Raw genomic sequence first — 18041 nt, 5'->3', positions numbered from 1 at the left:
TGCCATGCTTTCATCTTGTAAATCTGAATTCTATTTCAAGTACTCCAGGTTTATGCTACAATGACAGTGCCTTAACAAGAGGGAAAAAAATTGTACTGTATTTTTCCACTGTTATCTGAAAACATAATTAGTATACATATATTAAATATATTCTTACAAATGCCTGGGTCATGTTTACCAGCCAGAATTCTTCTACTTAATGCATGGGTATGTTTCATTGTGATATTTAATCAAGACATTAATATGAATAGAAGTTTGTAGATTTAAGACAAGTTTGAGATCCACTAAAATTAATTGTTGTATGTTTGTGCTTTGGGTGGCTGTGGAAGCCTCATATTTTCTTTGGACGTCATTAGACATCTAAGCTCTTGAAGTCCAACTTTAATGCTATGCAAATTTTTCCGTTTTGCTAACACTGATATGTTCTGAGCATCCACCATTCCATTGGAATTATTTATTCCGTTAATATTAATTTTTGTTACAAATCTAACTGGCGGAGGAGTTTCTGAGTATTTAGGTCCACATTCTACTTTCTGGCTATGTATTCGGTTTTCATAAATTGTCTGTGGACACCACCATCTTTTCCTGTGAAGTAAACTATTAACATGTCAGGTTTGTTGTTTTTGTTTTTTTTTTTTTTTGTGAGGAAGATCAGCCCTGAGCTAACATCCATGCTAATCCTCCTCTTTTTGCTGAGGAAGACCGGCTCTGAGCTAACATCTATTGCCAATCCTTCTTCTTTTTTTTTTTCCCTAAAGCCCCCGTAGATAGTTGTATGTCATAGTTGCACATCCTTCCAGTTGCTGTATGTGGGACGTGGCCTCAGCATGGCCAGAGAAGTGGTGCGTCAGGGCACGCCCAGGATCCGAACCCGGGCCGCCAGTAGCAGAGCGCGGGCATTTAACAGCTAAGCCACGGGGCCGGCCCGACATGTCAGTTTTGTCCAGGCTAAGCAGGCTCAGTTCCCTAAACACATAGCTCTTAAAATCACCAGTGGAATATTTTCTTTTATTCACATTAGTTGCTCCTTATCTTTGTCCTCACATCACCTTAGAGCTGGACATTTACTTTCTGTCTTCCCTACTATACAAATATGCATCTTGAAGGCATGGATTATGACTTTCTTTATTTTGGTATCCCCAGGGCATGAGCCCAGCAGGTTACAGTAGACAATCACTCTATATTGGTTGGTAATTAAATTCAAAGCACAATATATCTTTTTACAAACTAGAACTAAAAGATGATAGGTAATGAAAACAGACCCTAAAATCTTAGGCTTGGGTAAACCGAACTATCAGCCGTAAGCAGAAACCTTCACCTTTCCAAAATCCACATTTTGGCCCCTTCAAAACTCTACCTTTTCCTCAAGACATGTAGAATAGTCAGGAAGACCACCTGAGGAATGATGAGGAAAGTGTTTTTAAACTGTGGTCTCCATCAATACAAAGCAAAGCAAAGAAGTAAAAGTGCACAAAAGTCCAGCCATACAGTTCCATTTGAAAGACTGAGACCTCTGATAGTGCCCTCTCAAAGGAACAGAATGTTTGGGCACCTGTGGGGATGGAGTGCCAGCACCACATAGTGCTGTAACCAGTAGACTTATTTTAGGAATCAGAATCATATGCCAAGGCAGGTGGGAAAATAAAGAGTAGGTGTTCGACTCCTAGTAAACCTTGCTGGAAGAAGAAAAAGTGTAGCTATCCAGTTGATTGTGGGTGGTGAAATTATGAGAAAATTAGAAACAAAATCAAAAGTCTCAAGCAGTAGGGAACTTGGGAGAAAAAGGCGTGAGCTTTGTAAAAAGCCAAGAGTAAAGGAAACAAGTTACGCTCCAGGAAAAGCCACTGTACTCCCTCCATTTTGAAAACTTTGGCAGACTAGAGCACTAGAAAATTAAATCCAAACTCAGCCCATGGTAACTTTCCAACCTTGGATCCACAGAATAAACCTTTACCTATATACACACACACAAACATTCTTGTTTAATTTGAAAAGAAGCCTGCCAAGACTGAATGAAAAACATCCTCAACAGCCTGAAAGGAGGTAGCTCTCAGTGTGTGACTGAAAACCAAGACCTTGATGGTACAGGTGGAGCAAGACTATCAGCAGGAATATCCCCTTCACTTCCCTGACTTTCATTCACATCCGTGGCTTCATGAACGTGCATGCTGCCTGTGTAGCAATGACTCAAGTTTACGTGGTCAGCTATGACCTCTCCTCTGAGCTTTAGTCTCATGCATACCAACGCCTACTCTATGTCTACGCAGAGATGGTACAAGGGCAGCTCAATATTAACACGTGCAAAAAAGAACCTGTGATCTTTTCTCACATCCAGTGCTCTTCCAGGGTTCTTTAGCTCAGGAAATGGCACCCTCGCCTATCCCATTGTACAAGCCAAAAACCCAGAAGTCAATGTTGATGCATCCCACCATCACATAAATAACTAACCTAGCGCCAAGTTTTGTCAGTTCGTACCAAGGTCTCCATTCTGTCCACTTATCTTCATTTTTTTCTGCCACCGCCTTAGTCTTTCTTAGCTACCATCTTGTTTCATCTTGACTACTGTCACGGCCTCCTAACAGGTATTGCACATTCGCTCTTACCACTCCAAGCTATCCCTCATATCAAGCTTTTCATGTTTTCTCATTGTTCTTAGACTAAGAATCAGAATTCTTATCTGGGCCACAGAGATTTTAGTGGTCTGGTGCCTGCCTACCATCCCGACCTCAGCAGGTATCACTCCACTTCTTGTTCTAACTTCACACCGCACAATTTCTTTCAACACTTCAGAACACCTACTTCCTCCCATAACAGAGTCTTTGCTGGAAGAACTGCTTCTCTTGAAATTCTCTTCTGAGCTGAACCATCCTCACTCTTCAAATCTCACCTCAAATGTCACTTCCTTAGGGAAGCCTTCTTGACACTTGGACTGGATTGAGTCCCTCATTTTTATGCTGTTATAGCACTCAGTATCTTTCCTTCCTGGCACTTATCACACTGGTGGTTTTATATTTGAATATATGTCCTTCTGATTAAAGTCTCTCGTCTCTTCTAGACAGTAAGTTCCATAGCTACAGGAACTGTTTTTGGTCTTGTCACCATTGCATCCCCAGAACCCTGATACAACCTGAGCCACGGGCATTCAATCAACATTTTTATACTGTGTTACTAAATGAACAAAAACTGACATCCAAAGGCTCAGTATGTGAAAAACCCAGAGGGTCACTACCCACTCATTCATTCACGTAGCATCTAGTATTTGAACACTGAACTCCAACTGACTACTTGATTGTTTATAAACTGAGACTAGTCCTGGTGGGCTGAGCAACGGTGTGATCTGTGCACATTAATTCCACACTCTACCCATTTAGGCCTTGGAGTACACTCACTAGGTGGTTAATAACCTAACTTTCTTCTGCAAACTCTTCTTAAAAGTCCAGCTGAATCAATGGGATTGAGCCAGAGGGAGATAGAACCCTGGCTGACCTGGTGGCTCATAGCTAAGCTTGAGGAGGTCCAAGCAGCCTTGGCTTGGAGGGAAGGAAGGGGGACTTGAGAGCAACTCTTCCTGCTCTCAGCTCCACATTTGTCTCAACAGCCAGGATGATGGCACCTGAGCCTTGGAGTGTTCATGCAAAGAAGTGAGGGAAAGACCTAGTCATTTGCATCAGAAGTCAGCCTTTAGTGAGCACAAGCTCCAATTGCACCAATAAGGGCAGGGCTCATGGCTTCTCACTTGGCACGCCACACGATGAGCCACCTCCTCAGTAAGGTTCTCTCCCTACCACATTGTGATAGGAAATTACCTGAACAACTTTGGCCGCTGTCTTTCTATTATAAAGGATTTCGGGCTGGTACAGTCTCAACAAATTTCTTAATTAAGTTGAATATAAAAATAGGTTCACCTGATAACTACATCATCTTGTACATAAGAAATATTTAAAGACTCAGTTGTCTGGGCTGGGCTGAGATAAGAACCCATAAAATGCATGAAAAGATCCAAGTGACTAGTGTCTGCAAATATATCCCAAAAATATTTTTTACACTCTTTTGGTATGTCTAGTTCTGATCGAGTCAGGAAAACCAGATGTTAAGAGAAAGAAGAAAAAAACACACACTCCACAAAACAATTTGTCTGACGATTTTACAAAAACAAAAATGAAATTAGATCATTCATTTCTCAAAATTCCAGAGTGTCGACTCTGATCTAAGTGGGTCTGCTTATCTGAAATTATACAGCGATCATGGTGAATGCCAAATCCCCTTTCCACAGAAGGCGTGGAGAGCTTTGTTTCATTTTTGTAATAATATTAACTAATATGGTGAAGCACTTTACAATTTATAAATCATGCTACATGCGATGGATACATGCATTATATTGCCGGCGTCCTTCAAAACCCTGAGAGGTTGTGTTCCATATTTTATTACCATATTAATACTATAATTAAGGAAACTAAGGCTCAGAGAAGTTCACTAGGGATAGAGTATTATTCTCATACCTGAGACTTAAAAGCCGACTCCAATCCTCTTTCCATTACTCCGCACCACTCTTTTCTTTCTTTTTTTTTTTTATTGCACCATTTAAAAATAGAATTTATTGAGATAAAAAAAATTATCTGTCAAATAGGTACCTTTGTGTTGCTAAGATAAACAGAGGTTATCAATTTTCTGCAATTTTTCACTGTTCTGTATCTTAGTGTTGATTTGGTCTACACAAAGCTCATAGTAAAAAGGACAACTCCTGCTAAAGAAATGTTAACTATGAAACCTAAATCTGGTATGTTTCTCCTTCGGTGTGTTTAGGAGATAAGTTAATAGTTCTCAGTCAGTCAGGTTCCATTTTGGAACCCTAAAAAGGTCACACCACTGTTTTCTTTTTGATCTGAATTTTCGCATTTTCATTTTTAAAAATATTTTCATTTATCAAGCAATTGATCAAAAAATACTTACTCTCAGCTGTATGCTGGAATCTGAGGCAGACATGGATGGATAAGATCCAGTACAGTTGCCAGTTGTTTAGAATTGCTTGGGGAGCTGGGTACACCAAGAGCCAGTCACAGGCAGCAGGTCCCAAGCACCAACATTTCAGGCCATCAGCGCTGAGTACAGGCAAGGGAGAGGAAGAGTGGACCAGGAGAGTCAGAAAAAGCTGCATGAGAGGAGAAGGTGAACTAAGACTATTTGTGGAAGCTAGAATCTCAGCAACTTGCTGACAGATAGCAGAAACGCACAGTAAAAATAGCAGAGCATAAACCCAACATTGGGACTTGGGTCGTCCAATGTATTTTGGTGTTTTTGCTGCAGTTGTTTTCCTTTCCTACCTGGAGGACAACTAAGGTCTATAGAAAATGTCCTTGGACATGATTCTTTTTAATTGGATAATTATTAAATATTTTATTTTACAACACCTCTACTTCCAAAATACATAGCTATCACTCTTCTCATTCACTCTTCCCATCATGCCCGAAGGGTAGGGCAAGGCAGGTTAGTGTTCTCTCTCTTTAGATGGGGAAGCTGACCTTCTGAGGGCATGCATCTGCATGTTGCACTTTGGGGAAACAAGCCCCCTTTTTGCTTTCTTTCTATTCCGGGCTTCTGCTCCATTGCCCAGTAGGGGCTGTGTGTGTGTGTGTGTGTGTGTGTGTGTGTGTGTGCGCGCACTTTGTTTTGGCTTACTTCATTATAATGCTCTGTCACTCTTCTTATATACACACTTACAAGGTGGAAGTAGAAGACAGGGACTTGGACAAACCTCATAGAAAATTGACATTAGAATCTTAAGACTCAGCACAAAAGCCTAGCAGTTTCTTCCAAGTTCACATGCAAAATTAACCATCTTTACTCATAACCACATGACCACCTTATCAAAAATCTTAATTCTAGAACAGTTCCAATGCAGCTGGACTGTTTCAAGGCTGCAAGGCCTTCCTAATAGTGCCTGTCATTGCTATATTTGGGGCATCTCTTTGGGGTAAGGTAAGTGCAATTGATATCTGAAGCGGAGAGCTTCCCTCAGAGCCACCCAGTTGCATAGGCTGTATAGACCCCAATTTAGCTCAAGCCTAAGTCCCTGCAATATCTTCTATTCCCTTCTTTTCTCCAGCAAACACCTTCCCAGGTCACGCCTAGGGAAGAAGGCAAGTGTGAACAGCACTTCCCACTTGGTTCATCAGGATTCCACCCCAAGAAATAACCCCTGGTTAAAGGCCAGCCTGAGTGGGAGGGCACTCTTTCCTGTCTGGATCCTTTCTCTTTCCATCAAACCCACTAATCTGACTCTCTTTTTCCACCACCAGAGGTTTTGATTTCCAACAAATGGTCCCACATACCACAGAAAATCATCTGCTCTTGGCCTCTTAGCCGGTTACCCAATGACCTCTACCTCCAATCAGCATAAATCCTCTGCTATCTCATGAAACTCAGTCCACCTCCCACTAGGGAATTGATGAAGGTCCCTACAAGATACACCTAGTCTTCTCTCTATCTTAAGCATTTGGGGGAAATCACTCTAAGAGTTTTGCTTTTTTTTGCTCCTCAGTAAAGTAAAGCTTCTCACCCCTATCTTCTTTTTGCCCTCTTGGTGCCTGCCGCTTCCTAGATGAGACAGAAACCTTCGTGTTGCAGATATCATTTGCCTCCACAAGGAACATCACAAACCCGCTCTGAAAGGACTTGCTGTGGGAATTGGCAATTTCAAAAATTGGATTTTCCTCATTTTAAGTCAGTGAGTTGGCCCTAGGCTAGCACATTTCACCTTCTCTTCTAAGAACTGCCCTCTATGTCAAGCAAGTCACCTCCACAATCTAGAATACTTACTCTCCTTTTGAAGGAGATCCTGATTCTGTGTTTCCTCAACTAGTGCCTGAAGTACACATGTAAATAATCTCCTGTTACTCTTTCCTCCCAGAGGACAGGCAGAGCAAACACACAATTTAGACTTAACATGCATAATGAGTTTTATGTGCTCATGGGACTATCAAACTGTGGCTTTATAATTGGTAAAACAACTTTCCTGAATCTGTACATCTATGTGTGTGTGTGTAAGTGTGCGCACTCATTTGTAAGATGGATCAGTCCTCCTCACCGATAAAGTTCAAATATCTTCATCAGAGCTAATAGGTCCCTTATGATCCAGTTTCTGCTCACCTTCCAGACTCAAATGCCCATTCTCCAGCCCAACTGTGATTTGTCAGTCCCAACCATATTGAACAACCAATAATTTCCTAAAACCTTCAATACTTGGATCACTGCACATGCTGTTTATTTGTCCAGAATGTTCCCCACCCCTACCCCCCCAACCTCATCTGCCTGACACACTTTCAATCACCCTTTAGCTCTCAGTTGGAAGGAATGGGTCTCTGATCTCTGGGGTCAGCCACTGGCCTCGCCTCTGTGCTCCTATAACTCCTGAACTGAGCCCCAGAGAAGTACTTATCACATTATATTAAGACAGTGTGTTTACTTACCTGCCTCTCCCTGAGGAAAGGAACTACGACTTGCTATTACTATATCTGCAGTGTCTTGCACAGTGCCTGCCTGGCACATAGCAGATATTCAATAAATATTTATTGAATGAAGAAACGATTGAGTCAATTAATTAATCAATAGGTCTCATGCACAGAACCTGAATAGAGGCACTATTTTTTTCCCCATTCTCAAATAATTATTTTTTATATTGAGGTAACATTAGTTTATAACATTATAGAAATTTCAAGTGTGCATCATTGTATTTCAACCTCTGTATACGCATCGACATCACGTTCACCACCAAAAGTCTAGTTTCCATCTGTCACTGTACAAATGCCTCCCTATATCTCTTTTGCCCTCTCCCTACCCTCCTTGCCCTCTGGTATCCACCAATCTGTTCTCTGTATCTATGTATTTGTTTGTTCTCGTTTTGTTTTTATCTTCCACATATGAGTGAACTCATATGGTATTTGTCTTTCTCTGTATGACTTATTTCACTTAGCATAATACTGAGGGCACTATTCTTATTCTTCTATTATAATGTCTATACTACATTTTAATCCCTGGTGGGATCATGCTGTCTTTGCAAAGGATTGAGACCAGAAGTGCTCACCTAAGCATTGCATGGTCCCTTAGGGGCAGGATAACAACCTTACTTTTATTTCTCTTATTTTCAACTTTAAAACTTTTTGAATTTAACATGGCTAACGTGTAATGATCATGAGAATAAACTCTGATCCCAAAGCCACAGACTTGCCTTTTCAAGTACTCCATGTTTTCCCATTGCATTTTCCTCCATTCTTCTGTTTCCCAGGATGAAAACCATAGCATCTTCATCTTTGCTCTTTCGTCAGGTACAGCTACATTTTCCTCTGGATCACTGGTAATCTCTCCTGCCTGCATTTTCTAAAGTCACCATTCTAATTAGGTTTTTAATAGGTTCTTAATAGGACCTCCACAATTAATTGATTAATTCAGTCATTCCTTCTTTAAATAAATATCCACTAAATATCTGCATTCTTCCAGGAAGTCACTGTGCAAGCACTCTACTTGCTTCCAGTCTTGGTCTTTCCACCCATCTGACATACATGACCAGATCACACTACTCAAATGCCAGTTTCTTGATATCCAACTCCTTCTCAAGGGATTATTGTGGCCATTTTTGGAAAATACAATCTGCCATAGTCTTAAGGCTTAAAAGTGACAGAACCAGGCTGTTACATATTTGTTAGGTTTTCTCTTCTAAGATAAAGTATAAGCTCTTTCAGAAATGAAATCATAGCTTAAGTTTCCCACACTATAGGACAATAATTATATGCCAAAATAAATGTTTTGATTAGTTACTTAAAAGAAACCAGAGAGGAGTGATAATTAAATGGTATGGGCTGTTTCTTGAGGTGATGAAAATGTTCTAAAATTGTTTGTGGTGATGGTTGCACATATATATGAACATATTAAAAATGATTTAACTTCACACTTTAAATGGGTAAACTGTATGGTATGTGAACCATATCTCAATAAAACTGTTTAAACAATGAAGGAGAAATTAAGACATTCCCAGATAAATGAAAATTGAGAGGTTCATTACCAGTAGACGTGCTCTACAAGAAACGCTGAAGGGAGTCCTTCAGGTTGAAATGCAAGGACAATAGAGAGTAACTTAAATCACCATGGAGAAATAAAGAACACCAGTAAAGATAACTACATAGGAAAATACAAAAGTTATTATTAACCTATTTTTCGCTTGTAACTCCTCTTTTTTCCAATGTGATTTAAAACACAATTGCATAAAACAATAATTATAAATCTGTGTTGGTGGATACACAATGTATAAAATGTAACTAAATAGGAGGAACCAAACAACATAGGAGCAAAGTTTTTATATACTAATGAAACTATGCTGGTACTTGTTTGAACTAGATTGTTATAAATTAAGATATTAATTGTAATCCCCATGGCAACCACTAAGACAATAACTAAGAAATACATAGTTAAATAAATGAAAGGCAATCAAAATTGTATGTTAGTAAATACCAATTTAAAACAAAAATGTAGTAAAGGAGGAATTAAAGAACAAAAAAGATCAATGACATATAAAAAAATAGGCAAATGGCTGAAGTCCTACCTTTACAATAATTACATTAAAAGTAAATGACTCAAATCCTCTAAGTAAAAGGCAGAGATTGGCAGGGTGGATTTTAAAAACATTATCAAACTGTATGTATCTACCAGAAGCTCACTTTAAATCCAAAACACAAATAATTTGAAAGTGAAAGGGTAGAAAAAAATATTCCATGCAAACAATAACTAAAAGAGAGCTTGAGTGGCTATATGAATACCAGACAAAATAGACTTTAAGCCAAAAATTGTTATAAGAGACAAAGGACATCATATAATGAAAAAAGGGTCAATCCATCAAGAAGATACAAAAATTATAAACACAGACATACCTAACTACAGAGCGGCAAAATATATGAAGCAAACCTTCACAGAATTAAAAAGAAAAATAGACAATTCTACAATAATAGTTGGAAACTTCAATACCTTGCTTTCAATAATGAATAGAACAACTAGACAGAAGATCAACAAGAAAATAGAGGACTTGAACTACATTGTAAATGAACTAGACGTAACAGACATCTACAGAACACTCCACCCAACCACAACAGAGTACACATTCTTGTTAAGTGCACATGGAACATTTTCCAGGATAGACCATATGTTAGGTCACAAAACAAGTCTCAATAAACTTAAAAACATTGGAATCATGAAAAGTATCTTCTCTGACCACATTGGAATGAAACTAGAAATCAATAACAGAAAAAAAATGGGAAATTACACAAATATGTGGAAATTAAACACTACATCCTTAAACAACCAATGAGTCAAAGAAGAAATCACAGGGGAAATTATAAAATATTTTGATACAAATGTAAATGAAAACACAGCATACCAAAACTGATGGAATGCAGTGCTCAGGGAAAAATTTATAGCTGTAAATGTCTACATTTAAAAAGAAGAAAGATCTCAAGTCAATAACCTAACTTTATACCTTAAAGAACTAGAAAAAGAAGAGCAAACTAAACCCAAAGCTAATGGAAGGAAATTATAAAGACAAGTGTGAAGATATATGAAATAGAGAACAGAAAAACATATATAGATCGAGAACAGAAAAAAAATAGAGATTTGATAAAAACAAAAATGGAGTCTTTGAAAAAAAATTGACAAACTTTTAGCTTGACAAATCAAGAAAAAAGAGAGAAAACTCAAATTTTTAAAATCAAGAATAAAAATGGGGACATTGCTACTAACCATATAGAAATAAGAAGGATTATGAGAAAATACTATGAACAGTTGTATGGCAGCAAATAAGATAACCTCGATTAAATGGATAAATTCCTAGAAACACACGAATTACCAAAACTGACTCAAGAAGGCATAGAAAATCAGAACAGACCTATAACAAGTAAAGAGATTGCATTGGTAATAAAAAAAAACTTCCAAAAAGAAAACCCAAAGACCAGATGGTTTCATTGGTGAATTCTACCAAAAGTAAAAAAAAAAAAATTAACACCAACCCTTCTCAAATTCTTCTAAAAATTAAAAGAGGATGAAAGCTTCCTAACTCATTCTTAGAGTCCAATATTCCCGAAATTACCAAAGGCATACCAAAGCCAGATACCAAAGCCAGACAAAGACATCACAAGAAAAGAAAACTATAGGAAAAAATCCTTTATGAATATAGATGCAAAAATCCTTAACAAATGCTACCAAACTAAATCTATTAAAAGGATTTTACACTATGACCAAGTAGTATTTATTCCAAGAATGCAAAGGTGGTTCAACATATAAAAAGCAATCAAGATAATACATCACATTAATAGAAAGAAGAGTGGAGGGAATCCCACATGATCATCTAACTGATGCAGGAAAAGCATTTTAGAAACTCCAATACATTTCCATCATAAAAATCACTCAATAAGCTGGGAATACAAGAAAACTTTGTAAACATAGTGAGCAGCACTCATCAAAATCCTACAGCTAACACCATATTTAATGGTGAAAGACTAAAAGCCTCCCTTCTAAGATCAACAACAAGAAAAGGATGTCTGCTCTCACCACTTCTATTCAACATTATACTGGAAGTTCTAGCAAGGACAATTAGGTAAGTAAAAGAAGTCACCCTAATTGGAAAGACAAATGTAAAATTGTGTCTATTCACAGATGGCATGACCTTATATAGAGAGCATCCTAAAGAATCCACAAAAATAAACTACTAGAGCTAATAAAGAAGTTCAGTAAAGTTGCAGAATATAAGATCAACATACAAAAATCAGCTGTATTTCTATATATGAGCAATGAACAATCCAAAATTGAAATTAAGAAAGCAATTCCTTTTACGATAAGATCAAAAAGAATAAAATACTTACTAACAAATTTAACCAAGGAAGTGCAAGACTTGTGCACTGAAGAAAACAAACATTGTTGAAAGAAATTTTAAAAGACCTAAATAAATGGAAAGACATCTTGTGATCATGGATTGAAAGACCTGATACTGTTAAGAAGGCAATATTCTCCATATCGATCTACAGATTCAATGCAATCTCTAACAAAATTCCAATGACCTTTTATGCAGAAATGAACAAGCTCATCTCAAAATTCATATGAAATTGCAAGAAACCCTGAATAGCCAAAACAATCTTGAAAAAGAAAAACAAGTTGGATGACTCACAATTCCCAATTTCAAAACTTACTATCAAACTATGGTAATTAATGTGATATTGGCATCAGGGTAGACATATAGATCAATAGAATAGAACTGAGAGTCCAGAAGTAAACTCATACATCTATGGCTAATTGATTTTCGACAAGAGTGAAAAAAAACATTCAATGGGGAAAGTATAACCCTTTCAACAAATGGTGCTGGGACAACTGGATATCCACGTGGAAAAGAATGAATTTGGACCAATGTCTATACCATATGTAAAAATTCATTCAAAGTGGATGAAAGGCCTAAATGTAAGAGCTAAAGCTTTTAATCTCTGAGAATAAAATATAGTTGTAAGTCTTCACGACCTTGGATTAGATAATAATTTCTTAAATATGACACCAAAATCACAAGGAACAAAAGAAAAAATAAACTTGATTAAAATTTAAAACTTTTGTCAAAGGACACTGTTAAGAAAATGAGAACACATCCCACAGAGTGGGTGAAAATATTTGCAAATCCTATCCCTGGTAAGGGTCTAGTACCCAGAATATAACTCTTACAACTGAACAACGTAAAGACAAACAGCCAATTAAAAAATGGTCAAATGGCTTGAATAGATATTTCTCTAAAAAAAGATTTAAAAATGGCCAATAAGCAAATGAAAAGATGCTCAACAGCATTAGTTATTAGGAAAATGCAAATCAAAACCACAATGAGATACTTGGATACCCACTAGAATGGCTCCAATAAAAAAACAAAAACAAAAACCAGAAAGTAACAAGTGTTGGTGAGAATGTGGAGAAATTGGAACCTATATACATTGCTAATGAGAAAGGAAAACGGTGCTGCTGTTCTAGAAAACAGTTTGGAGGTTCCTCAAAAAGTTAAACAAAAAATTACCATATGACCCAGAAATTCTACTCCTAGGTAAACTCAAGAGAATTGAAAACAAACAAACAAAAATTCAAATAAAAACTTGTACATTAGTGTTCACAGCAGCATTATTAATAGCCCAAAATTGGAAACAACCCAAAAGTCCATCAACTGATGAATGGATAGATAAAATGTAGTATATACATACAACGGAATATTATTCAACCATAAAAGGAATTAAATACTGATACATGCTATACCATGGATGAGCTTTGAAAACATAATGCTAAGTGAAAACAGCCAGTCACAAAAGACTACCTAGTGTATGATTTGTTTATATGAAATGTATAGAATAGGCAAATCCATAGAGACAGAAAACGGATAAGTGGTTGCCAGGGGCTTAGGGAAGAGGAGAACGGGGAGTGAATGCTTAATGGGTATAGGGTTTCCTTCAGGGTGATAAAAATGTTCTGGAATTAGATAGTGGTGACAGTGCCCAACATTGTGAATGTACTAAAAGCCACTGAACTGTACACTTTAAGATGGTTACAATGGCAAATTTTATGTAATCTCAATACATTTTTTTTAAAAAGGGCAATATAAATCAGGACTAAAAGTGCTTTCTTACTCATTTTCTCATTTATTTTCATAGAAATCACCATACGCAGGGAAAACCATGCTTTGATTGCAAATTCAGGCTGTGTGATGAACTGAAAAAAAATGCAGAGATTTCAGAGTGAGTTCTAGCTCTGATACGCAAGAGCCATTAGCACCGAGGACATCTCTTCATTTCTCTAGACTCTAGTCACCTCAGATGACATTCTGGTGTCCACCTGCCCCATGTATGGGCAAGGCCTGGTCTGGATCCAAGGACTACATAGAAAGGCCATGAGTCAGTTCTGAGCCTGACTCATCACGAGATGGGTTAATGGTAAAGTGGGAGGAGAAGGGAAACAATCCACAGTTTTTCATAAGATTTCCCCTGAATTATCCTCATTTGTGGGCAAAATGCTCAAGAATACTATTTTTAAAGGGTGACGGTATTTGGTTAAAATGTTCTCAGAGAAAGGGGAGGTAAGGACCTCGAGAAGTTTGCCCAAACCACGGGGCCTCCAAACTACAGTCCACATCCCCAGCAAGATCCCTAATGAGCTCTGTGCTGGACGCTCCAAATTGAATTACATAATACATTTCCGTTTCATTTCATGAATCACAACTTGGGATACAATGTTCCTGGGTTGCAGTTGATATATTTCAGAGATTACCAAAGATTTCAAAAAGAAAAATCTATTTTATTAAATTCATATGTAAAATGTCTGTACGTCAGCCAACTTATTTATTTTCAAATTTGGGATTTTCTTAAATGCCGTAGTTAGAGCTCAATGTCAAGAGAGTTCCCGATAAACCCATTAATGAATGGTAAGACTGCAGTTGCCCCTGGATTTTTCATTTCTTTTGACAGCTCAGTTCCTGGTTGATGACGGTTGGTTTTATTTGAGCTGCCCCTGTTGGAGTCCCTTTGTGGGTGAGAGTGAGAAAGAGTGGGAAGGCTTCAAGAACATGGACAGGAGGAAGTGAAACTCATATGGAGAACTAGGTAACAGGGAGTTTAGTTCACTATGACTCTAAGCCCCATGTTCAAATGTTAACTCCTTTGTGGATGGCAGAGTCGTTGGCATCTGTCAGTGCTCACCCCCCTTTGCTCAGTACAACATAGGATTTAGAGCACGGGTTCTGGAATCAGAAAGACAGGTCCAAATCCTAGCTCAGCCATTGTTAGCGATGCGGCCTTGGGAAGGTTATTTAATCTCTCTAAGCCTCAGTATATTAAGCCGTAATATGGGAACAATAACAGCACATATGTCATAGGGTTGTTATAAGAACTAATGACATGAGGTATGCAGGGTGATTAGCATAGTACCTAGCACAATAAATATCAGTCATGTGTTATTGTTGTTATTCTACCTTAGAAGCAGCAACTTGGAACTGTGAACTGAGTTTTGGCTCATCCAGCATCTCCTGAGTCGTCACTCATTTTCAAAACTTATGATCAAGTTGACTTTTGTGGAAGCACTTACCCTTTGAGATGTGACCTGGCTGCACATCATTAATTCATATATTCATTCAGCATATATTTATTCAATCATTTATTTAATATTTATTGACTATCTTCTACGTGCCAGACAGGACGTTAAACATCACAAGAACAAAGTTGAGAAAAATAAAGCAAAGTTTCTTCTCTCAGGTTCTAACTGGGGAGAAAGGCAAGGATTGTGATGAATGCAAGCCGGCTTGGTGAGTGCTGAATGCGATGAAGGTGCCATGGGAGCAGAGAGGAAGGCCCTCTGGCCAAAGCAGGAGGCTGGGAGAACAACGCCTTCCCTACCAGGCTGCTGTGCCAGTGAAAGGAGAGCCAGTGTGGAAATGGAAAAGTGCTACGTGTGGGGGAGACAGTCCAGCTGGGGAGAGGGAGACTAGTTACCAGGAAACAGCTAAGACCAGGTGTAAGGAAGTGCAGTTTTAAATGTCTTCTGTGAGCCCAGGTACTTTATATTTGTCACCCCAACAAATGTAACTCTCCATTTCACAGATGAGAAAATGGAGGTCCACGACCTTACAGCTAGAAGTTAGCAGAGGGAAGACTCAAGCCTAAAGCTGTCTGATTCTTTCCACAGGACCATACCCCACCCTTACTCTATCACACATCATATAATGACGGCGTATAAGTCACTGGGATTGATTGGAAGTCCAAAGAGGCTTCTTGGTCTTACATTGCACCCATCAGCATTGAATAGCATATGGATGGTCTAATCACAATGTCTTCCAGAGCAGTAATGAGCAGGTGACAAGTCGCTTGAGCAGTACCCGCAATTCCTTTTGGCCCACATTCTCAAAGCCCGGGTTAATTTTTTCTAACACAAGGCAGGTGTGGTGGGGGCATTTTCAACTCTTACTAGGGAAGATAAAAACAATCCTTAGTATATAAAAGAATAATGTAGCTCTGTTAGAATGATTGGCTTTCCCTTTTTTTTAACCCCTAAACACCTATCAATAGAGTAAAATCTGTTATTTATGCAAACACATTGTTATTAACAACACAATCGATCTCTCCAAAGACCGAGTTCCCAGTGCTGAGGGGCTGGTGTGTGTGCGCTTTGCAGGCTCTCTCCCTTACACTCGCATGGCATTTGTAGTTTATAAAGCATTATGATTCCTATTTCTCCTCTGATGCTCAGAGCACTTGTGGAAGGGAAACAGGATAGGTATTTCCACCTCCACTGTATCCAGTGCTTAGGGGACACTCGTGGAGGAACAAGGGCCAGCGTTGATCCCTCGTTGCCTGCATCCCAACCCAGTTCTGTTCCCTACACCACGCGGTCTCCTAATTGCTCTGTTCATTTTGTACCTGTGAGGGTTAACTGGGAACACAGGAGTTCTGTTAAATATCACAGTAGTTAGTACATTTTAATCCTGATCCCCTAGCCTACTGTAGCTGCTGTAAAATATATGGTAATAATTTCCTGAGGCAGGGTAATGTATAAGGAATGTCAGGCCAGCCTCTGGGCATATTTGCCTTAGCTCAGTTTTATTAAAGTGAAACTTTTATTAAGGCATGTGGTGAATTGAGCAATCGGCATGATTCATGCCGTTATAAACCCATTGCTACACTCACAATAAATCAATGAGCCATTGTCGTACATTTGCTGTAGAGTTAGTAGAAACGAGGAAAAAATCAATATGGGGATATTATTCAGACCATATGAAAGTATTAAAGTGTATTTTGTGTGTATTAAACCTGGCCAAACCATATTTCATGTGCACTTTTTTTTTCTGTAAATATCTCCGTTAGTATCCTCTGTCTTATACTATTTGCTAATCCATATGCTGTTGTGAAATAATTATAGGAAATATTTCGAATTCCACATACATCTTTGTGATTTTGAAAATGTATTGCATAGTGTAAATTTGCATAATAAAATTGTCCAGACGAAAAAGCATTAACAATATTAACAATGAGCCTCTTCCTTGACAAACACACTATGGCCATAACTTTGCACAATTCAAAAAAATTAACCAACAGGAGGAAATGATTTGAGCCAGAGAAAGGGCACTTTTCATTATCTCCCTGCTTGATGGGGACAATCATTGGGCCAGCAGCAATCTCCACATATCTGGAAACCATTACCATATCTCTGTTTACCTGGTACCTCCTCCGAACGTTGAAATATGTATCGGGGACAGACATCTCCCTGTGGCTGCAGTGTGTGATGACCTGCATTTCTGCATTAGCAAGGTTCAGGTTCCTCTGGAGGCTGATGTGAGTTGGTCACAAAAAATGGTGTAACCACATCTGACCTCAAAATCAAGCTCAATACCACTGAGATCATTCTCTGTTTTAGGAAGCAGGGAGCTGGGCCATTTAATGCCATCTTAATTACTTAAAGGAGTTTCTGTGGCACGATGGTGCTCTCTGAAACGAAGGTTGGATTTCACAAAACACATCTGCAGTGCCCATGGGATTCAAGGCACTCTGCTAGGCCTGAGGGGAAAGGCATAATTGAATGTGCCATGGTGTTACATTCAGTAAGTCTAGGCCATCTTTGACAAGTGCTCTAAGTAGAGAGGACTGTGGGTACCAAGAGGAGGCAGAGGCAGTTCCAACTGGAGGATCTGACATTCCCAGAGGAGGTTTTAAGGATGGTTTTAACTTCAACAGGCTTAACAGATGAACTAAAAATATTTTGCCTGTCCTTGAGTTGTTGGCTGTTTGTAGCTTGCCACTCAAAGGCTATCTTTTGGAGAAAGAGAATTGGTAAATCCACATAGTTGGAAGTCACTTGGGAATCTCCTTATGTGACATCACTGTACATTTTCTAATAAAAGAAGAGATCCAAATGTATAATCCAAGCACCAGACATCAAGGGAATTTTGTGATGACCCTAGAAAGGTTTAAGCCTTTTGTAATCAAAAGGATCATGTCACCCTCAGG

The 18041-nt window shown here is 38.5% G+C and overlaps 1 protein-coding gene across 1 annotated transcript in view; it reads right to left on the bottom strand.

The window, feature by feature from the left end:
• Window positions 1-290: 290 nt before the first annotated feature.
• LOC131411734 (ubiquitin-conjugating enzyme E2 variant 2-like) overlaps window positions 291-18041 on the bottom strand; it is a 173199-nt gene continuing 155448 nt past the window's right edge. Inside the window, exon 3 of the mRNA XM_058550716.1 lies at window positions 291-563. Coding sequence (XP_058406699.1) covers window positions 291-563 — 273 coding nt within the window. The remainder of the gene's footprint in view (window positions 564-18041) is intronic.

This window comes from Diceros bicornis, chromosome 12 (genome assembly GCF_020826845.1).
Source record: "Diceros bicornis minor isolate mBicDic1 chromosome 12, mDicBic1.mat.cur, whole genome shotgun sequence".
Taxonomy (NCBI): domain Eukaryota; kingdom Metazoa; phylum Chordata; class Mammalia; order Perissodactyla; family Rhinocerotidae; genus Diceros; species Diceros bicornis.
The sequence above is the reverse complement of the archived record's forward strand: the minus strand, read 5'-3'. Positions and strand labels throughout refer to the sequence as shown.